The sequence below is a fragment of the Malus sylvestris genome, chromosome 17 (genome assembly GCF_916048215.2).
Source record: "Malus sylvestris chromosome 17, drMalSylv7.2, whole genome shotgun sequence".
Lineage (NCBI taxonomy): Eukaryota > Viridiplantae > Streptophyta > Magnoliopsida > Rosales > Rosaceae > Malus > Malus sylvestris.
The window spans coordinates 10,510,334-10,533,435 of record NC_062276.1 but is presented as its reverse complement, the minus strand read 5'-3'; the positions used below and the strand labels follow the sequence as shown (position 1 = coordinate 10,533,435).

Sequence of the window (23,102 nt, the reverse complement as noted above, 5' to 3'; positions counted from 1 at the left end):
CCTGCAATCAAGTCCCTTTAGATCTCACAGATCACTCACAATTCCATAACACCGAGTCGATTTTATACCCCACATGGTTTTGAAAAACCAGCATCATTTTCAATTTCAATCACACACAATCTAAACCCCAAATTGCCACAAATTTCACTTTCACCATAAAAACCAGAGCACATTCCATTAGAAAATACACGACCCATTTCTCAACACCCAAATCCCACATAGAATCTATACGAATACAAACCCGTTTCTGGGTCCTAAACAATACCATGAGGGAGAGAGGAAGAGAGAGAAGGGGAACCTCATATAGGCCCTGGTGATCGAGGAAGTGGCGAAGGATTCCAGAAGCTTTGCAATTTTGGATTCCATAGCGCTCCAATGAAAGCTCGAAACTTTCTTCTCTGCAACAAATTGGAGCACCGAAATCAATCGATATAATATGAACTTGATCTCAAACTTAAAAGGGTTGATAGGAAGATATCTTACACAGTCGAATTGCTTGGATTTGGGCGGAAAGCAGCTGAGATGGCTTCGCCGAAGCCCTCTGAGTCTCTCAGCAGAAACACTACCTTCGAACCAACTTTCATTTTCTTTTCTTTCTGCTGTTTCTTCTAACCAATGCCCGGAGGTGCGCGCACTTGCAATATAGAGGAGATCGAGTGCCGCTCATTTTTTTTTCTTTTTTCTCTATTTTATTTTTTGGTGGAGTTTAAATAATAAAATTAAAATCCTACCTAAAAAAAAAATCAATGGCATTTGTTTTGTTTTTTTTAGTACGTCGATATTTTTACACTAAATGGAGGTGAAGTTCGGTTAAGTCACACAATGGCAGCCTAATTTGGTATTGAATTCGCCATCCACAAGATTTAAACATAAGACCTCTTACTTCCAAGTTACTTCTAAGTGAAGAGGAATACCACCAGACCGTGGTACTAAGTGGCTAAATCAATGGCGTTTGTTTTTTCTTTTTTTCTAGAGTAAGGTTTATGACTTGCCTTTGATTATTCATTTCCCATTCGAAACTAAAAATTTGTCACTTAATCCTTGAAAGTCACATAACCCAACTTAATTAGATTGTAGATAGAGTATATGAAAAGAAGACCAATTGAGATAGAATTCAGCTTTTAAGGAGATAAGTGACGACTTTTCAATTTTAGAAAGTACAGTACAATTCAAATCTTGTTTCAGGTGGCAAATGAGTAGAACATACCAATTCTCTCCAACAAATCAAGTGTAGAATTAATGGCCCACTGTGTGATATATGCTTGATACTTGAATATTGGCTTGAGAAATTTTCTCCATCTTTTCTTATTCTAAAAAATTAATGGCACATCACGTTTGAACTCATAAATATATTTCGGCCAACCTAGCTTCCTCCGTCCATCTAAGCCAAAAAAGAGTACTTCGCCATGGTGCGGTGATGAGATATAAAAGTATAGTGCAATTCAATATGCGTTTTACGATCATACATACATATTTTTATTTTTTCTTACAATCTCAATGAATAGTTAAATTATGCATTCTTTTCCCAAAAAGTGAAAGTATTGTACACTTTTTCAATGCAACATGCAAACGTCACATATTATTTATTGATAAAATGAAAGTAAGTTAGATTATGAAATATTCAAATTTAATATAATGGCCGATGTTTTGACATACATCTCTTAAAAGTTAAGAAAGATGAGGTTTTGTTGAAATTGGAAGCGGCTTAGCTAGTCTCAATCCCAGGTGGTATGAAAAATTGGATGAACTTTTTGCTAAAATTTCATATATGTAACCCTAATTTGCTAGAATCTCTTGACCAATGAACTTGTTGAACTTTTTCCACTTCAACCAATTTAACACCAGTGAATAAGAAAATCAAAAATAATTTTACATGACTTGCCTTGGATTAATCTATCGAAACAAGTGTAAAATGATTCAATTCATCCACCCCTTTTTTATGATTTGACCTACAATTAAACCATGAAACATGTTAGTTCGGTGTTGTAACGTTTGATACTTGAATATTGACTCGAAGCATTTTCTTTTCACTTTCTTATCATGAAAAATTAACAGCAATATCGGTCCTTAAACACTAGCCATATCCACATTATACCAACACCCCTCCAATTTTCCACACACAGAAAATAAAAAATGGCAAGAATATAATAATCAATCCACTTGAAAAATTGCAAGAATAAGTAGGTGATCATGGAATAGCATTTCTAGACCTTAATTTCTTAATTTCCTGCATATAGAATATGAATACAATTTTACATTATTATATATGCCTCCCACCATTCATCATCCTCCAAATACCTTCCCTACCAAAGGCTACCCAGTATCCTACAACAGCACGAAACGGGTGACACCAACAATTAAAAAAGTTCAATTTACAAATTATCAAATGAATATTCGAGTACCCTTATATATGAAGTAATGCTACGACCATAATTTACAATTTTACAACCATTTTCTGTTTTTTTTTTCTTTTTTCTATAAGCTAGTTTCCCTCACTCAATCTTATATGCATGAAGAAACAGGCAGAAGTCAGAAGATGTTGAGTTACTAGTCTGAGTTGAATAATAAGGACTGCTATGATCACTGTCTATGCCGCCGTTGCCATCTCTGTCGTGATCGCTCTCTGATTCCGGCAGCCCTGGCTTGAAAATAAACAGCCCGTGCCCAGTCCCGGGGCTGCTGAAAAGCCAATCGTGCACGTCCCAGAAAACTTGCACCGGTTGCATGTTCACCTGCAAGGTCTGATTCCCTCTGAATTTCCACTGCAAATTCTTGACATGAATCAACACAATCCCATCTATGCTGATCCACATTTCGGGGTCTTTCGAGCCCGATGTTGAGCTCTCCACGACAATGTCATGCTCTTTTCTATTCTCATCAAACTTCACTCTTGTGGCAAAACTTTTCTTGGCAAACACGTTTTCTTTTTTGTAGTATAAAAGTGCCTCCACAAGGGCTGGTCTGGATTTTGTTCTCTTGTATGCCTTTTTCTTCATGTCTCCCAATAACAACACAATCTCCTGATCGCAAACAAGAGCAACATAAAAGTCAGAACAAGGTTCTGGGCCGCCGCCAAATTTTGCAGAACGAAGATCCCAATAAACCTCCACTTGATTCCCTTCGACCTCGAATGACTTATACCCTTTTTTGCTCCAAAAATGCCATGCCCCCCCCCCCCCCCCCACACCCATCGCTGTTTTGGGTTCAAGGGAAGGGTGGGCGGAGGTGAGAGAGACGAGGTGGGTGCAGATGAGCCACTTGGTGTTTTCAGAGTAAGGGAGGGCAGAGGGGCCGCGCTGGGAGAGGACGGATCTCAGGAACTGCTGAATCAGTTGGGGGTTCAGTGGGTTTGGACCCGCCGGTGGAACCATCGCAGCAATTTGAACCGGGTCGGGTTTGGAAGGTTGAGATTTGAGATTCCGAGAAGAAGAGAAGGGCGAGGATTTTGATCGGAGTGAGTTTTGATCGAATTGAAAATTTGGGTGGAAATTTTGGAGAAGAACAGAGGAGGAGGAGGAGAGAGGAGGGTTAGAGAAGTGAGGGAGAAGAAAAAGATGTACGAAGGAGAAGAACAGTTTTTTCTTTATTTTTTGTAATTTTTTAATTTTTTAATTTTTAATATCCACATGGCACCTTTATTGACACGTGGCATCCAGTCATTGTCCACGTGAGCGTCATGTCATCAGTTAACGGAATACTTAACAGTTTAACCAACGGATGTCTAAGACTGTCCCAAAATTAACACTTTAGGTATGACTTTGGGACGAAAAAAAACTTGATGTACCAAATGTTGAAAACCACGAAACTTAAGGGTAGTAAACTGATATTTACCCTATAATTTCATATAACTTCATTAAAAAGTTAAATAACAAGGAACCCAAAACATTATCTTCCATCGTTTCTATGATTGAAGTTTAACTACAGAACAGTTCTTGCATCAAACTAAAGAAGTATGGGGAAATTAACAATAACAAAACAAGATAAATTTGACAGGATTTGAATATAGTCAGTGTAAACCTTTCTTTGAGGCTGTCCAAGCTGGTCGTTGGGGAAACTGCAAGGGACTTTTACATCCAACATCCGGAGGCAGTAAGAGTAAGACATCCATCTTCTGGGAAGACAGCTCTTCACATTGCAGTTGAAGCTGGGAATGTGGAAATTGTGAAAGAATTGGTGTCATTGATGGAAGAGGACGACTTGGAAATAAAATCAACACAGGATGGTCGGACAGCTCTTGCTCTTGCTGCAATCAAGGGGATTACCGAAATGGCTCAATGCATGGTAACAAAGAACCAAAAATTACTCGGCATTCCCGATTCAAACAACGAGCCTCCAATTGTGTTAGCTTATTTGCTTGGTCATTGGCATATGGCTCGATATCTCTACTCCGTCACTCCACTTGAAGATTTAATGCCAGCCAAAGGACCTCATGGCGCTACAATAATCTCCAATTGTTTTACATCCAAAGAATTTGGTAAAAGTTTTTAAATATGAGTAATAACATGCTGTTGAGGACTACAAAAATGAAAATTAAGGATTCGTTTGATAATCATTTCAGTTGTTTGGTAAACTACCTTCAATTTTCAAAAAAAAAATAAATAAATAAATAAAATTAAATCCGAAATTAAAAGTTTGAAAACTTAAAAAACAATAGCCTTCATTTTTTTTTTTGAAACTTGAAAACTAAATGTAGTTATCAAACAAGTTTTTGGTTTTCAAATTAAAAACGTGATTACAAAAACTGAAAACGAAATAGTTATCAATTCGCAACTTGAAAAATAAATAGCTTTTCTAGCTACAGTTGACTCTTTTTCCCATAGCTACAAATTACCATAGCAAACTAATTATTTCTGGAAAATTTGTAACGTTAAAAATAAACAGATATCTCATAGAATTTAATTCAGCGTTGCCCAGAATTAGCCTTTACTTAGGACCGCCTGCAATTGACCCCTTTAGAATATTTAGCTCGGGACGCTTCTTCATTCCTAAGCGGAGCGGAGCTCAATTTCTGGCAACAATGGGTTTATGACTGTTAGTGTACCACAAACTCCCTTCTCTTTCTATTAATTATTTGCTTTCACTTTTATATGACATATTTTCTTGTCTTGATAGGTCTATACATACAACCTCCTCCTCGCATCAATCATATCTGTGGAACTGTTCAAAATGAAGAAAATCCCCAAGCTAATAACGGAAGGAGTTTAATACGTTCAGGTTTGTTATCCCCTTCCTCTCCCATCATTAACAAGTTAAAAATGTTGTATAAATGGTACAATCCAATTTGGGTTATCCACTTTGAATTCTGATTATAACTCACTTGGATAACAAGTTGGACACTTAATTACTATGACTAATCCCTCCCTACCTTGCTAAATTTGGAGAGATTATTAGGAGAGTTTTCTTCATTTGTGGAGATTATTGGGAGGATAAGTGCATGTTTGGTAATGTTGCAAAATAATTTTTCATTTTACGGATACAAAACGAGTATAAAATGCGTTTGACATGTTTTTAAAGAATAGACCCATAAAATGAATAACATAAAATACAATATTAGCCTAGAGAATTCACACTTGGTCTACTGCCTAGAGAAGATGATTGCATGATTTGGATTCACCATGCCACAATCATCTTTCGAAAATATTGATCGCACCTGCGACTTTACCAGGTTATGATCCCATATGTAGTGATCTCTTAATACGAATATACCAAGTCAACATCCCATGCACCTCATTGCTACATGATACATAATTATTCATGCATAGTCATCGCACAATATGAATTTACCAGGTATGATGTCATGTATTCCAATGCTACCCGGTGCAGACTTACTATCACCTAACCTTGTGACACTATGTTATCAACCCTCTAGCTCTCAGTTCACAAACAATTGAAATATGCATAGATATCTCATTTCACCACAAAAAATATGGCGATTGTGCACAAAAAGCTATTTTGGCCCTATGAGGTCAAAGGGCACCAACGTATGTGCTATGTATCAATAGTAACAGTGCAGCAACTAAACTATTATATGTACCCTCTATTAGTGTGCCCTTCGATGAGAGGGCACGATATGGCTATTTGTGCTCAAAGAGTTAAAGCACAAATAGGTTGTTGCCTTAATTTTGACAACCATCCTAGATGACAGAACTATACACACAACTTTCAAATCGTGACCAATAGGCGCACCTCAGTTTCTGTTCTTGATAGATCAATCACATGTGAAACTCAAACAAGAAATCAACATTATAAATTAAAGAAAAATTGTTCAGCCCAATCAATCTCTAAGCTTAGTATAGTTTATTAGTATGCACAGAGAAATTGTTTGGCCAAAACAATCTCTAAACTTAAAGCATCATACTGCATTAAAATGAAGTTATATCAATACCTGAAAGAGAGGCCGATCATAAGCTTCAGGAACCTGTGAAAAAAGTAAAATAACATTAATGAATTTGAATTTACTACAATTTTCTCTAAGACCCTACTTCCTATAAATAAGTACTATAGTTAAAAATTCAATTCTCATCGTTAGCTGTTTAACCCATTAAAAAAATAACAACACAACAAAGCCTTTTCCCATTAGGTGGGGTCGGCTGTGGGGGATGCAACACGAGGACTTCGCAGGAGGTCACCCATCCTAGTACTATTCTCACCCAGACTCACTTAACTTCGAAGTTCTGATGGGATCCGGTGCATGTGAGTTGGTATGATCACATCCCAAGTAGGGGTGAGTTCAAAAAACCGAAAACCAAACCGAACCGAAATCGAAAAAACCGAACCGAACGAAAAAACCGAACCGAATTCTTTTGGTTCAGTTCGGTTTTAGTGATTTAGAAACCGAACCAAACCGAACCGAACCGAACCGAATTAATTAAATTAATTTTTTTATTTAATTATTTGTTTTGGGTATTATATTCTAAACCCAATTTGTAAGTTAAAATGTGCTAAACCCAATGTGTTGCAAAACTTTAAGCTCAAAATATTAAAAAAAAAGCCTATAAAAACTCTAAACCCTAACCTATTATTTCTCCCCCATATAAGGTTTCTGAACCTAACCTCTTCCTGAAGTACCTACATCCATCTCCATAGCACTGTCTACTTCTGCGCCAGCTTTCTTTTCCAAATCTACTCTCATATATCATGTAACATAATTCATAAACATTTATTTCGGGTAGATTACTTGGGTAATTTGTGATGGAAAAGAATCCAGCACACACTAAATAAATCCACCCACGCATTACCTTTACTAATCAAGTTATCAACATGCAGTTACAAGCAAACAACCCTGATCTTTGAACAACATCATACAATTTAACTTTTCTAAGTCATTTGTACGATTTTTGTGTGATTTTTGTGTTGTGAGGTTGTTAGTTTGGACTTTGGAAGACTTGATTGATGATTTTAGTTCAACTTTAAATGTTTATTTTCATTGTCTTTAATACTAGTTAGAATGTTTATGTTATGATTGTGTTAGATATGTTAAAATTTAAAATTTCAATGTTTTTCATTTTTTGAAAAAAAATAAAAACAAAAAACCGAAACCGAACCGAAAAAAACCGAAAAAAAATTGAACCGAGCCAAAATTTCGGTTTGGTTTCGGTTTTGGCAAAAAACCGAACCGATTTAAACCGAACCCACCCCTAATCCCAAGGATTCGACGTAAGATAGGAGTGCTGGTTGTCGACTACCTGATGCCCTCCCCCTCCTCCTTTATCCGGGCTTGGGACTGGCAATGTAAGATAAACTAATAGAGGCGGAGTTTAACCCATTAAAAAAATAAAAACTTAAATTAAGAAACAGTTGAAAAGATATGATATCAAAACCCATAGCAAAAGTAAGGCCAAATCCCTTCGAAGAGGTCTGATATCAACTACCACATATTCCAGTGATGTTCCAGGGCAAAAACAAAAAAAATGCATTACTACCAAGAAAACTCAATGCAATACTCGCAGGCGTTGGACCCCGGTTTTTCATGCAATGAAGCTCACTTTACCACATTCCCTTGCCTATAACTTTTAAGAGTCCCACAACTTTTTATGAATTTAAAAATGAAGCTTTTACAGGACATATTCGAAAGAAAACGCTATGAGCTAAGAACACTAAATTGAAAATAGATAAACAACTTACGTCTCTGTGGAACATCTTTGTCAGCTTTCACCTTCACTCCAACTGCATATAAACATATATATTTATACACAAGCATCAAATCAATGTTCACACTCTTAGCATCTAGTTAGAACAATAATTACACCAAGAAAACTGGACTCTTCAGCAATCCAATTGATGTTGTATTGCAGTCTATACAACCATTGACAGATTAAAATAACAAAACAACAACAAAAAAATCCTAAATCAAATTGAAGCAGTGTAAAATCGTGATTGAAAATGCAAAAATACCCAAAACTCGCGCTATAACCACCGGCTCGACTTCACTGCCAGCTCCGGCCTCATCACACACATTGACGCCACTCCAACTCCGCTCTTCGCCGTCCCGCCTCTCCCATACCTACAAAACACACAAAAGCCGATCAAAACCTTACGTTTCTTAGATCTGAAATTGAGGAAATTCGGTTACGAATTTGTAGAAACTAGCCTGGGGTTGGGAAAGAGGGTGGGAAGAGGATTCTGGAGGTATAATTTGACGGTCATTGGTGACCGGTGGACGACAGCGCCGTTGCGTGAAAGAGAAGAGGGAGCGAGGATGCAGGAGGGAGGAGGGATTTCTCCAAGGGGGAGAGGGGAGAGGGTAGAGAGGAGAGAGGAGAGAGGAGAGAGAGGATTAATTACTTTTTTTCCATAATTTTGTTAAAATTTTATTTTACACAACAGGCATCGATATTTTTATACAAAATTTACATATTATTTAAATATACTAAACGCTAGGGCCATGTTTGGTAGCTTCTGTAAAGGCACAAAAACCATGTTCTGTCAAAAAGTTATCAAGCCAAAGTTTATTACATGTCTCACTTCTCATGGTTCCTGTGGCCGAGACAATGTATACCATCAAGAAATGTGAACTTAAATGTGTGAGGTCTAACGACTATCATATTTATAGCATGTTTACATACCTATAATAGGAAATAAAATACGGAATTAAATTCTGATTACGGAATACTCTTTTGTTTACCTAACATGAAGGAATTAAAATTTATGTGGTTCCCTTCCAAATTATGAAATCCAGTCATGTTTTTGGAGGATTTGGACTCCCTATATGAGGGAGGGATTTGAATTCCAAAAGAAGCGGGTAATCGGAATGGACTTATTTTATCAATTGTGTCCTCAATTGGTTTTTAGTATTCCAACATGGCTCTTCATCTCACCAGAGAGACATTGCCTAGCTCTGCAAAGTTTTCATCTCTTCACCACCGCACCCTCCCCCGTCCAGAGCCACATCTCATGCCCACTGCAACCACTCACAACCATCTCTCTCTGTTTGTCTCTAGAGAATTTTGTAATCAGAACATTGGAAGTGAGTGAAAGAGTTATGGTGTGGTGGTGGCTCAGTTCTTTATCAGGAGTTGCTGTGAGATGCATTGGAGATAGAGTGTTACTGTGGGGGAGTAGAGAGTGTGACGGTGTGGAATAGAGAGGGGGAGATTGCTACGGTAACAGATAAGTTTGGCAAGTTTTTTATTTTTTTTTCTTTTAATAAGAAATTAATTAATGTTTTCTATTAATTAGACTATAAAATAACTTATTTACTAATAAAAAAAAGAGCAATAATAATTTATTTGAAATACATAGGAAAAAATGAATAAAACTAATTAAAGTTTAATTATATACGAACAATTTAATTAGTATATAAAATAATGGAAAAAAAATTAGACCATAAAATAATTTATTATGGAAACGGGCGTTTTAGCAATTATATTAATTTCTATTTCGATTGAGGTGAATTAGTAAATAACTTATATGAATTAAGTTTCAACTTTATTCTAATTCCACTCAATTTAAGTAAACAACCTCAACAGGAATATGATTATGACTTTTTCTTATTCCAACTCCTCACCAATTCAATTTCTCCTCAATCTGATTTCTTTTATTTTGATTACGATTACGGAAACGAGCCATTAATAATATCCTAGGATAGGGCTTGAGGCTTGTTGGTTGAAAAGTCAATTGTTGGTCAAAGGGGCACCTCAAGGGTTATGAAACCCTTCCTGGTCAACAAACAATGGATTTCCATATGCAAGTTCCATTAAGTTGGTCGTACATCTAACAACATGCTCCATAAGTTTCACCAACATTTTTTCCATTGCAGTGGGAGGTTTAGTGGAACGGCTCGTTTCTTATTCAAAAAAACAAAAGGAAGGGCTTGTTTTGAAAATCATTGAGATACTTGGTATGCTAGTAACAATTTCATTTGTTGTGGATTTGAATTCAAATCATTTATCCAAAGCAGTTTATGTCCTAAACATCTAGGTTTTAAATATCATCTCAGGAATCAAACGCATATGAAATGAAGATTGTCCATGTCCACTCCCTTGCATTTTTAAAGCTCATGTGCGAAGAGATAAATAAAGATTGGGATATGCAACAAAAGAGTTCTTCCTATGTGCGTAAAGCAATCTTCCAAGCTGTTAGGAGGGGGAACGTGGAATTTGTTACTCATATGTGTAAAGCAAATCCTGAACTTTTGTGGGCAACAAATGACGAGGTAAGGGGCATATTTCACGTTGTCATCCAATATCGTCAAGAAAAGATTTATAACCTTATATATGGGATCTCTGCGAAAGACTGGGTGACAAATCTTGCCGATAGAAAATATAATAACAAGCTACATATGGTTGGGTTGTTGCCCCCATCTGCACAAGCACAACTTAATCGTATTCCAGGGGCAGCATTGCAAATGCAGCGTGAACTACAATGGTACAAGGTTAAGATTTCTCACTCAACATAATTCTTGATTACTTTGCCTATATGTCATATAAACTGAAAGAATCAAATTAAGTGTTTGGGAGGTTCTGAATTTGTTTTCCTTTTTTGTAATAATCATCCAAATCCAGCATCAACTATTAGGTACTGGGGGAGGGAGGGAAGAATTGGACTCGACACTTCGGAAAAATACTCTTAACTAACTAAACTACAAATCCTTTTATCCACTTACCAGGTGTCAACCTAACACAAGTTGTAAAATTAACAAAATCTTAGAGCCTTAATGCGTAGAATGTTAAAATTGAACATCGTGATTCGTGACCAATTGTAGGTGCTCTCATATGTCAGTACAAATGTTTAAATTAACACAACCTAACACAAGTTACAAATCTTGGAATGTAAAATGTAGGTAGTTAATCCTAATATAATAAAGATTATAGAAAATTATATATTATGCTCTCATATGTCAATACTTGTTCAATGCAATGCAGGAAGTAGAGACTATTGTACCTCCTAAGTTTCGTGAGTATAGGAACATAGATGAAAAATTGAAACCAAGGGAACTATTTACAAAGAATCACAGTGAATTGCTAAAGGAAGGAGAAAAATGGATGAAAGAGACGGCAACTTCTTACACTGTTGTTCAAGATCAAGCCTAAAAGCCCTTGAAGATCCGTTCATCACCATTATTCAAGATCAAGCCCCCCTTGAAGAAACACTCATCCTCAAGATCAAGCCCCAATGGCTCCTTGAAGATCCGCTCAAATCCACACATCCAACCGTTCTTCAAGATCAAAGCCCAAAAGCCCTTGAAGATCCGTTCATCACCGTTCTTCAAGATCAAGCCCAAAAGCTCTTGAAGATCTGTTCATCACTGTTTTTCAAGATGAAGCCCAAAAGCCCTTGAAGATCCGTTCATCACCATTATTCAAGATCAAGCCTCAACGACCCTTGAAGAAACACTTATCCTCAAGATCAAGCCCCAACGGCTCCTCGAAGATCCGCTCAAATCCACTTTCAAAGATCAAGCCCACGGAGAACATTCATCCAAGATCAAGCCTCGACGGCCCTTGGATCAATCACACATCCACAAATACACACCTTATGGAGATCAAATCAGAGGATCAAATTTGAGAGAGATTGTAACCCAAAATCATCAAATACAAATATTTGTTTGTGCACGTTGTTCTTGTCTCTTTCATTTCAGGAATTTTTTGTGTTCACAATTAGGTTATTAAATAATGAACTATATTTAAAAATCTGATTAATTCAAATGATGTGGCTGTCCACATCACATAAGATGGTATGAAAATGTGGTACAAAACATGTTATGAATAGCATTACTCTTTATAAATCCATTAAAGTATTTCAAATTCTCAATTGAATACATCCTATGAAGATTCATTTTATGTCTATATTTGTTTTATACTCATTTTATCAATGTTTGTCCCTATTTAAAGACTCTATTAGAGATGCTCTCGGAACTTCAGAAGTTCAAAATTAAAAAATGGATTTGCCTCCTTCCAAACACATAAACCAAACAGCCTCCAGCAAAAGACAATATGATAGATTATAAAATTTTATTCAACATTCCCTGTGCATGGTTTTGTTATTTTCTGTAAACGATTTTATTTATTTAATCTGAATTTCAGCAGAAAACAGTCAGATAATGTATATCCTTATAGAGAAATAAGGACAAGATCAGGTCAACCATATCCCGTGCCAAATCAGCCGACTGTAGCTCAACCAAGAAATCTGAGTCCACGATCGACCACCCCATTCAAGGACGGAGCTAGAAATGTTTTTAACTGGGGGCGTTCTAAAACAACCAAGTAAAATAATGGGTGTTAAGTTGTTGAGGGTCAGGTACAATGAAAAATCTCTAAATTAAAAAGTTCAATTTTAAATTGTAATGCCACAAACGAATGGATGAAGTAAATTCATATAAAATACTTTGCAGAGTAAAATTTTTATATCAAGTTATGATACTTCATCGGTTGAATCCAATTTATTTATGAAACTCCCAGTTCAATTGAGTTTGATTTAACGTGGAGTATTCGGAACCAAAATAAAAAATTTAATTATTGTTTTAATTGTCATGACAATCGCCCAAAAATCTGAATGGGGGCGGATGCCCCCTCTGGGCCTTAGGTAGCTCTGCCCTTGACCCCATTACTGTAAGTTTGTAACCAAGAAATGTGAAGAGAAAAAAAGCATTTACATTAACAATGTAGGGTGAGGATGATTTGCACTACCAGGGCTCCATGCATCATACACCACATAATTAAGCAACATTTGATGTCCACATTAAAGGTTGTTGGACTGAAAATTTTTAGCCTAGCCAACCCAAACCTACAGGCTGGACGGGGTTTTATTTTGGTCGGACCATCCGTTGGACAAGTATGTTCTAGCCAATACAATGCTGGGTGTAGATCAAACTTTAAATATATTTCTTTAAATAAATCAAAACCTACTGAAAATTGTCTTATGGTTTACTAGCTATATAATATGCCATTCCTCATGTGGTGCCTCCAAACTTCAATTTCATGTTCAATTCATGAAAAAAAAAAAAACAAGTTTTTATCATTAACGTGTGTGACAGTAGGTTTGGGAGCTTGAAGAACATGATTCTAGGGATGAAGATTAGGCCATCTCCAATCGATGGCTGGTCAGAGGACTCGTTTTAGCCCTCTGGCCCTCCAAGATTCTCCAAGATATTAATATTTTAATGAACAGTACACGGCCATATTTGCCTCCGTCTCCAACCGAGGGCCAGAGGGCTCGTTTTAGCCCTATCACAAAAAACCGTCTCCAACCGAGGGCCAAATGGCCATAGGGCCAAACATAATTTATTATTTAAAAACTACAACCTAAATTTTGTGAAATAGAAGTTATAGGAAAAAAATACAAATTTTGTGAAATAGAAGTTATAGGAAAAAAATGGAATTTAAAAAAAATATGAACCAACTTTTGTAAAATATAAGTTATAGGAAAAAAATAGAAGTTATATGAAAAATTTTGTAAATAAAAAATAATAATAAAACTGTAAAAAAAAATAAAAAAAAATCAAATGCAACGGCTAGTAAGAAATCCTGTCGCTTTCGGTTATAACAGACATAAATAAAAAAACATTAAAAAAAATGTCCAGCCCTTTCCGATTCCGTGGGGCCCTCCCAGATTCCAGAGCCCTCTGGCCTAGCCCTCTGTTGGAGACGGTTTTCGGGCTATTTTCGGCCCTCTGGACCCTTCGGTTGGAGATGACCTTAGCTTTTATCTCACATTTTACTTGGAGTGCAACTGCAAAATCTTCAGAATCAAACGCACAAGCAAGACTAGCTCGTTAATACCATCATAACAGTAATAGAAAAGAAGAAGAATCACAAAAGAAGAAGAAAGAAATGAAAACTTAGAGAAGAATAAATCGCTCGTATTTCTTAGTAACTGATTTGTTTTCAACTTAATGAATAGTACAAGAATACCCTTGTACAACAAGATTAACTCTTAAGCTAATCACTCGTTCACTAATTAAACACATGTTGAAATGACACCTAATAATGTATGACTAATAGTCTTCAATCAGAGAGAAGCTCGCGTAATGCAGCAAATCAGTGTTGAGATGAGATCCGCCAAATCTAGAGGGAAATGCAGTGATAGGCGTGCGAGGTTGGAGGATTGATTCAAAGTTGTGGGGGAGTATGAGCGAAAAGCTCCAAATCATGGCCGAAATGCCCAAATCAGAGTTGTAAATTAAACCTTGAACAATTAGCATATTTACACCATTCGTAAAAGGTGGGTTGCTTCACCGTTCCCTAATGTGAATCAAGGCCATCGCAGGTGTGGAGAATATATATTAATAAAACTATAAGATATCTCTAATGTACTGGAAAAGTTATATTCATATATAATTTAAGTGCAAAATCATATTTGACATTTGATATAGCTCTAAATGTTAGATCCTGACCACATAAGATACAAAAATTATATTTTGTCTCTAAATTTGATTAGACTCTTTCCAATTTACAAGAGTTAAAAGTTAAAAGTCAAATTTGATTCATATGCATTGTCTATAAAATAACTTGCACCACCACACTTAGAGTCAAATATGACTTCATAATTTTTAACCTTTAAATCTTAGATTGGAGATATAATTTAGTGGTATTCTTCTTCACTTGACTCTTGTAGATGACAAGTTTAGTACTAATTCCTTTACTAATCTTAGTTTAAATAAGTCATTGTTACATAACAATAGGACTAATTAACTCTATGGGTCAACTTTCGACTAAGAATATATGACATAAGTAAAAATACTAAAGTCTCAATCCGTCACTTCCCAATGTGATACGAAGAGTAGAGGTTAAAACATTAAAAGAATATCTATTTATTCTTCATTCTTAATATCAAATCTAAAAATAAATAACCATGCGTTCCTTGATCACTAGTTACTGAGATAATATTTTTAAACAAACAAACAAATAGATTCCCAGTAACCCCAAAATTACTAAAGGAATAATCGTAAGGTCTCTAGGCTCAAATCACCTCCCTGTTCGTTCTTTCCTGACTTTCTAAAGCATGCTATTGCCCCCTTTTTTTTATTCTTTTGTATTGGTTACATTTGATTACTCCTTCGACCTTTGTGTGGGTTTGCTTATTAAATCCTCTTCAGTCAATAACAAGGCTTTGCCCAACTTTGCATGTACGTAGGAATATGATACCAATATTAAGTAGAGGTTGCGTGTTCTGTTGATCCGTAATATTCGAGGAAAAGCAGCCCATACACCTCTTCACTTTTAAGTAGCTTCCCTTCCCACTCTCCCCCATTTTCTTCTTATTAGTTTGCCAATGCAAGCCTTTATTTCATATCATTGCTTATTTGCTTACTTACAAGAGTTTAATAACTAACTAGCTGCAGTTTGTTGGCTTCCATTCCTTTCAATTCGTAAGTAGTAATTAGACTACTTTAATTTCATTGCTAATTTTTTGTCTGTTTAGATAATACGTATGATATATGATCTGATACGCTCCAATGAATCATAGGTTGAACATGGCACAAGGTGTTTGGCAGAACATGCCACAACGTGTTAGGGAGACATCATTACATCCATCGGTGCCCAATACAAGCACAGGGCCACAAGGTGTTTGGGTAAACATCCCACAAGGTGTGTTGGAGCCATCATTACATCCATCAGTAGTGACCAATACAAGCACATGGCCACAAGGTGTTTGGGTAAACATCCCACAAGGTGTGTTGGAGCCATCATTACATCCATCAGTAGTGCCCAATACAAGCACAGGGCCACAAGGTGTTTGGGTAAACATCCCACAAGGTGTGTCGGAGCCATCATTACATCCATCAGTGCCCAATACAAGCACAGGGCCACAAGGTGTGTCGGAGCCATCATTACATCCATCAGTGCCCAATACAAGCACAAGGCCACAAGGTGTTTGGGTAAACATCCCACAAGGTGTGTCGGAGCCATCATTACATCCATCAGTGCCCAATACAAGCACAGGGCCACAAGGTGTGTCGGAGCCATCATTACATCCATCAGTGCCCAATACAAGCACAGGGCCACAAGGTGCGTCTCTCCTTGCCAAAAGACAAAAAATAATAATCATTTCCTATTTCATTATCTAATTAAATAATCGTCTATACTTTTTTCTTTAGAAAATGCTATAATATATGTTAGGGAAATTAATTTTTTAATTAAATTTGCAAACCAAATCATGTGTCATAAATAGAAAATAAGTACGTTAATCAATACTTAATAATAATCTAACCTTCAACATCCAAATCATTTAGTGTACAAATTTGGTCTCCCTAGCAGTACCCTACTATATTTTTAGACCATGTTTGTGTATCATCTAGTGTTTAAAAATATTGATATCGGTGGAAGATCAATATAAAAATTTATAGAAATATCGATGGATGTATCGATATCGGTTGCTTTCAATGAAAATGATAAAAATTTGTTCAAAAATATGAAAATTTAAAATGATGAGCATTGTTGTAAAATGCAAATCATCTCAAGGACATATAATGTCTAATTTTACCATAAATTTCATATATTTGTAACCATATTCATGTGCATTTAGCATTATTTTTTATTGTTTGAAGGTTTTTTAGCCAAAATGGTCATGGAGATTTGCATAACTCCTCATTTTGGTTCCTGAGATTTGAAATCGATAGAATTGGTCCCTAAATTTATCCACAAACAATTAGTTTGGTCATTCCGTGAAAAAATCTCCATAAAATAAGGATAAAATGATGATGGACAATCTCATGGACTCACTTCCATTGATTTCAAATCTCAGGGATCAAAGTTTGCAAATCTCAAGGCCCATTTTGGCTAAAAATCCTTGTTTGAACATATTTAAATTGTGTATTTAATTAATGGCATGAATGATTTCTTGGTTTTCTTTGTGATTAAATTTCAGTGCTCTATTTTCCTAACACTTTGGATTGTTAGTCACAATGATCCCATATAATTTTTCTAGTTGTCATATAATTTCATATAACTTGATTAAAAAGTTAAATAACAAGGAACCCAAAACATTATCTTCCATCGTTTCTATGATTGAAGTTTTTAACTACAGAAATGTTCATGCATAAAACTAAACAAGTATGGGGTAATTAATAATAACAAAACAAGATAAATTTTGACAGGACATGAATATAGTCAGTACAAACCTTTCTTTGAGGCTGTGCAAGCTGGTCGCTGGGAAACTGCAAAGGGCATTTACATCCAACATCCAGAGGCAGTAAGAGTAAGACATCCATTATATGGGAAGACAGCTCTTCACATTGCAGTTGAAGCTGGGCATGTGGATATTGTCAAAGAATTGGTGTCGTTGATGGATGAGGCCGACTTGGAAATAAAATCAGTAGGTCGCACAGCTCTTGCTATTGCTGCAACTAAAGGGATTATCGAAATGGCTCAATGCATGGTAACAAGGAACAAAAAATTACTCAGCATTCCCGATGCTTGCAACCACCTTCCAATTGTGGATGCTTATTTGCTTGGTCAATGGCATATGGCTCGATATCTCTACTCCGTCACTCCACTTGAAGATTTAATGCCAGAAAAAGGACCTCATGGCGCTTCAATAATCACCCATTGTTTTGCATCCAAAGAATTTGGTAAAAGTTTTTAAATATGAGTAATAACATGCTGTTGAGGACTACAAAAATGAAAATTAAGAATTCGTTTGATAATCATTTCAGTTGTTTGGTAAATTACTTTCAAATTTCAAAAAAAAAAATAGAAAAAAATGAAAAAAAATGAAAACTGAAATTAAAAGTTAGAAAAACTATAAAAAAAACAGTAGCCTTCAATTTTTATTTTTTTGAAACTTGAAAACTAAATATAGTTATCTAACAAGTTTTTGGTTTTCAAAGTAAAAAAGTGATTACAAAAACTGAAAATAAAATGGTTATCAATTCACAACTTGAAAAATAAATAGCTTATTCTAGCTACAGTTTACTCTTTTTTCCCATAGTTACAAATTACTATAGCAAACTAATTATTTCTGGAAATTTCGTAACATTAAAAATAAACAGATGTCTCATGGGATTTAATTCAACGTTGCCCAAAATTGGCCATTACTTTGAACCGCCAATTGGCCACCCCTTTAGAAGCTTTGGCATCGAACCCTTCATTCCTGAGCGGTGCGGAGCTCAATTTCTGGCAACAATGGGTTTATGACTGTTAGTGTACCACATACTCCCTTCTCTTTCTCTTAATTATTTGCTTTCACTTTTATGACATATTTTCTTGTGTTGATAGGTCTATATATACAACCTCCTCCTCGCATCAATCATATCTGTGTAACTGTTCAAAATGAAGAAAATCCCCAAGCTAATAACGGAGGGAGTTTATTTCGCTCAGGTTTGTTATCCCCTTCCTCTCCCATCATTAACAAGCTAAAAATGTTGTATAAATGGTACGATCTAATTTGGGTTATCCACTTCAAATTCCTGCTTAACTTTAACCAAGGGAATATATGATATTTCTCTTTATTCGTACGTACGAGGTCTCAATTACAACTCACATAGATGACAAATTTGCCACTTAATTACCGTTTTCCCTGTTTGACTTGACTATTTATAGACATGAACTCTAGTAGGCAACCGGGAGGGCGATTGTAGTCCATAATAGACAAAGCCTAATCCTACCTAAAATAGGACTCCAAGAATATTTATAATTTAGGAGATAAGCATTCCTTGAATTCTCAAAAATTCCTTACTTCTAAAATTCAGGGTTTGCTTAGAGAATTCACACAATAAAACCCAAGTATGAAAAATTCCTTACTTCTTCCTTCCTCGACCTGGCAGCACTTGGGCACTCCATGATCACGTCGAATCCTTATGAAAATGAATCCAGAACAAAATCGCGCTAAAGCTAGGGCGTCACCCGTAAGTGGCGCGCTGTGTGGCCCGAGCACAGTGATAAGTGAGCAAGGGTCGCTGTATCTCCATCGGCACCCGGATGCAGTGTTAAATGAGCAAGGGGGCCATAGAAACTTCTTTTCGAACGACTCCACTCAAAGTTGTTTGGGAGCATATGCTCCTATCAACTTTACCCGGGACACACAAAAGAAGTACTTTGATCCTATTAGACGGGGGAGGGTGAAGAAGCTAGGACAGAAGGGTAGAGTTCAAGAGAGCAAAATGCGTTTAGGAACGTGGAATATAGGAACCTTAACGGGAAAATCTATGGAAGTAGTGGAAGTTATGGTGAGGAGAAGGATAAATATTATGTGCCTACAAGAAACTAAGTGGGTTGGTAGTAAGGCAAAGGATCTAGAAAACTCAGGGTTTAAACTTTGGTATTCGGGCACAAATAGAACGAGAAACGGTGTTGGCATCATCGTGGACAAGACCTTGGTACAAGATGTTGTAGATGTCAAGAGGGTAGGAGATAGAATCATGGCAATCAAGATTGTAATAGGACAAGAACTTATCAATGTGATTAGTGCGTACGCACCTCAAGTAGGGTTGGATACGAGTTCGAAGGAGAAATTTTGGGAAGATCTTGAAGACTTGGTGCAAGGAATTGCTCAGACGGAGAAGTTATTTATAGGAGGAGATTTAAATGGACACGTGGGCAGGGAGACAGGCAACTATGGAGGTTTTCATGGTGGCCATGGTTTTGGGGAGAGAAACGAGGATGGGGAAGCTATCTTGGATTTTGCAATGGCATATGATCTCTTCTTAGCCAACACCTTCTTTAAGAAGAGAGAAGAACATGTGATCACCTACAAGAGTGGGTCGTCAAAAACACAAATAGATTTTCTTCTAATGAGGAAAGGGGATCGTATAACTTGTAAGGATTGCAAAGTTATACCAGGAGAGAGCGTGGCTAATCAACATCGCTTGTTGGTGATGGATGTACATATCAAAAGAGTAAGACAAAAGAACAAGACTTGGAAGTGCCCAAGAACTAGATGGTGGAATCTAAAAGAAGAAAAACAAGCCATTTTCAAAGAGAAGGTAATCACCCAATGTGTGTGGGATAGAGAGGGGGAAGCTAGCCAAATGTGGGATTCCATGGCTAGTTGTATCCGAAAAGTAGCAAAAGAGGTATTAGGAGAGTCCAAGGGCTTTGCCCCACACCAAAAGGAATCTTGGTGGTGGAATGAGGAGGTACAAACAAAGGTGAAGGCTAAGAAGGAATGTTGTAAAGCCTTATACAAGGAGAGGACCGATGAAAATGGTGAAAGGTATAGAAAAGCGAAGCAAGAGGCGAAGAAAGCTGTCAGAGAAGCTAAGTTAGCGGCTTACGACGATATGTATAAACGACTAGATACCAAAGAAGGAGAGTTGGATATCTATAAACTAGCTAGAGCAAGGGAAAAGAAGACAAGGGACCTAAACCAAGTGAGGTGCATCAAGGATGAGGATGGAAAGGTTCTTGCTACAGAGAACGCGGTTAAAGACAGATGGAGAAGTTATTTTCATAATCTTTTCAATGAAGGACATGAAAGGAGTGCTTCTTTAGGGGAGTTGAGTAACTCAGAAGAGTGTAGAAACTACTCCTTTTATCGTCGAATCCGGAAGGAAGAAGTGGTTGTAGCTTTGAAGAAGATGAAGCATAGAAAAGCAATAGGCCCAGACGATATACCAATCGAAGTGTGGAAAGTTTTGGGAGAGACAGGTATAACATGGCTCACTGACCTTTTCAATAGGATTTTGAAAACGAAGAAGATGCCAAATGAGTGGCGAACGAGCACTTTGGTGCCTATCTACAAGAATAAGGGCGACGTACAAAATTGCATGAACTATAGGGGTATTAAGCTAATGAGTCATACAATGAAGCTCTGGGAGAGAGTCATTGAGCATAGATTGAGGCAAGAGACACGGGTTTCGGACAACCAATTCGGGTTCATGCCAGGGCGCTCAACCATGGAGGCAATCTATCTCTTACGAAGATTGATGGAAAGATATAGAGATGGGAAAAAGGATTTACACATGGTCTTTATAGATTTGGAAAAAGCGTATGATAGGGTCCCAAGAGACATTCTTTGGAGGATTTTAGAGAAGAAAGGAGTACGAGTAGCATATATCCAAGCTATAAAGGATATGTATGAAGGAGCAAAGACTGCCGTAAGAACTCATGAAGGACAAACCGAAAGCTTTCCCATAACTGTAGGATTACATCAAGGCTCATCCTTAAGTCCTTACCTTTTTGCGTTGGTAATGGATGAGTTAACAGGACATATTCAAGATGATATTCCTTGGTGTATGCTTTTCGCAGACGATATAGTGTTGATAGATGAAACTCAGGAAGGGGTAAATGCAAAGCTTAACCTTTGGAGAGAAGTGTTGGAATCTAAAGGTCTTCGCCTAAGCCGATCAAAGACAGAATATATGGAGTGCAAGTTCAGTGCAAATGGAGGCCAAAACGAGTTAGGGGTGAGGATCAGAGATCAAGAAATACCAAAGAGCGACCGTTTTCGTTACCTAGGATCTATCTTGCAAAAGAACGGAGAATTAGATGGAGATCTCAACCATAGAATACAAGCTGGATGGATGAAGTGGAAGAGTGCATCCGGCGTGTTGTGTGACCGCCGTATGCCACTGAAGCTCAAGGGAAAATTTTATAGGACGGCAATAAGGCCGGCGATGCTGTATGGCACAGAATGTTGGGCGGTGAAACATCAACACGTACACAAAATGGGTGTAGCGGAGATGAGGATGCTTCGTTGGCTGTGTGGGCACACGAGAAAGGATAAGATTAGGAATGAGGATATCCGGGGTAAAGTAGGAGTAGCCGAAATTGAAGGAAAGATGAGAGAAAATCGGTTACGGTGGTTTGGACATGTGCAAAGAAGGCCTACTGACGCTCCGATTAGAAGATGCGACTATGGGACAGAGGTTCAGGGCCGAATGGGTAGAGGAAGACCTAGGAAAACTTTGGAAGAGACTCTAAGAAAAGACTTAGAGTACTTGGATCTAACGAAGGACATGACACAGGATCGAGCACAATGGCGTTCTAAGATTCATATAGCCGATCCCACTCAGTGACTTGGATTTTCCAAGTCTCCAACCAAGAAGTTTTCCTCACTCGGGAAATTAAGGGAACACTACCCCAACCTACATGCTCCACTCAGAAAGCTTCAACATACAAGCTTCAACAAAAGAAAATTCAAAGAACTTAGCGAAGAAGGCTTTGGTGTATTTAACACAATACGTTGAAATGAAGGAAAACTTATTTATTGATATCCCCGATAAGCTACAAATATGTACATATACATGAGTCAAAATAAACACACAAGAGGGAGCCTTCACAAAGGTTGCTTAGGAGAAGTCTCAGCAGTCGGTAGAGCCCCAGAAAGAGAAGGCACCGGAGGGGGATCATTTGGAGCCTCAGTACTGGACAGAACCCTAGAAGGAGGAGGCATCAGAGGTTGATCATTTGGAGCTTCATTACGCGGTACAGCCCCAGAAGACGAAGGCAATAAATGCCTTTGGAACAAACCCACAAATCTCTGATGATCAAGTAAAACCTGACCATCAGTTTCCTTCATCTGGTCAAGCTTCCTCTTCATGTTTGTAGCATAGTCATGTGCGAGCCGGTGCAACTGTTTATTCTCATGCTTGAGCCCTCTAATCTCCTATTTGAGACTCATCACTTCAGCCGCCAATGATTCAACTTGGCGGGTTCGAGCAAATAGGCGTTGGGCCATATTAGACACAGAACCTGCACACTGAACACTGAGAGCCAGCGAAT

General features: G+C 37.2%; 3 protein-coding genes, 4 long non-coding RNA genes and 1 other non-coding gene across 39 annotated transcripts in view; 2 read left to right on the top strand and 6 right to left on the bottom strand.

Annotated features, from left to right (window-relative positions):
• LOC126609711 (uncharacterized) overlaps positions 1-23,102 on the top strand; it is a 41,809-nt gene that overhangs the window by 9,855 nt on the left and 8,852 nt on the right. For 3 of the 30 annotated variants that reach the window (XM_050277593.1, XM_050277599.1, XM_050277594.1), the window contains exons 3-6: positions 16,089-16,448; positions 17,537-18,010; positions 18,431-18,577; positions 18,657-18,758. In XM_050277593.1, coding sequence (XP_050133550.1) covers positions 16,089-16,448; positions 17,537-18,010; positions 18,431-18,577; positions 18,657-18,758 — 1,083 coding nt within the window. The other 27 variants (XM_050277611.1, XM_050277617.1, XM_050277612.1 and 24 more) reach the window with 27 other exon arrangements.
• LOC126609740 (uncharacterized) overlaps positions 1-23,102 on the bottom strand; it is a 36,589-nt gene that overhangs the window by 7,917 nt on the left and 5,570 nt on the right. The window contains exon 5 of one of the 3 annotated variants that reach the window (XR_007618244.1): positions 17,963-18,554. The exons of the other annotated variants lie outside the window; for them this stretch is intronic. This is a non-coding gene — a long non-coding RNA (uncharacterized LOC126609740). The remainder of the gene's footprint in view (positions 1-17,962; positions 18,555-23,102) is intronic. 3 annotated transcript variants of the gene reach the window in all.
• LOC126609735 (uncharacterized) lies at positions 95-623 on the bottom strand. Its single transcript, XM_050277666.1, has 2 exons — positions 484-623; positions 95-398 (listed from the first exon to the last, which is right to left on the bottom strand). Exons 1-2 carry the CDS (start codon positions 582-584, stop codon positions 110-112), a joined length of 390 nt encoding a protein of 129 aa, XP_050133623.1. The 5' UTR covers positions 585-623; the 3' UTR covers positions 95-109.
• On the bottom strand, positions 1,606-4,176 carry LOC126609751 (uncharacterized). The gene is made up of 2 exons (XR_007618262.1): positions 4,018-4,176; positions 1,606-1,949 (listed from the first exon to the last, which is right to left on the bottom strand). It is a non-coding gene; the product is annotated as an uncharacterized LOC126609751 (long non-coding RNA).
• LOC126609730 (uncharacterized) lies at positions 2,202-3,386 on the bottom strand. The gene has a single exon (XM_050277661.1). The coding sequence runs from the start codon at positions 3,369-3,371 to the stop codon at positions 2,493-2,495; it is 879 nt and encodes a 292-aa protein (XP_050133618.1). The 5' UTR covers positions 3,372-3,386; the 3' UTR covers positions 2,202-2,492.
• Positions 4,379-5,203, top strand: LOC126609750 (uncharacterized). The gene is made up of 3 exons (XR_007618261.1): positions 4,379-4,474; positions 4,882-5,031; positions 5,113-5,203. It is a non-coding gene; the product is annotated as an uncharacterized LOC126609750 (long non-coding RNA).
• LOC126609741 (uncharacterized) lies at positions 6,161-8,505 on the bottom strand. The gene is made up of 3 exons (XR_007618246.1): positions 8,395-8,505; positions 8,125-8,166; positions 6,161-6,418 (listed from the first exon to the last, which is right to left on the bottom strand). It is a non-coding gene; the product is annotated as an uncharacterized LOC126609741 (long non-coding RNA).
• Positions 6,597-6,715, bottom strand: LOC126612679 (5S ribosomal RNA). Its single transcript, XR_007619246.1, has one exon. It is a non-coding gene; the product is annotated as a 5S ribosomal RNA (ribosomal RNA).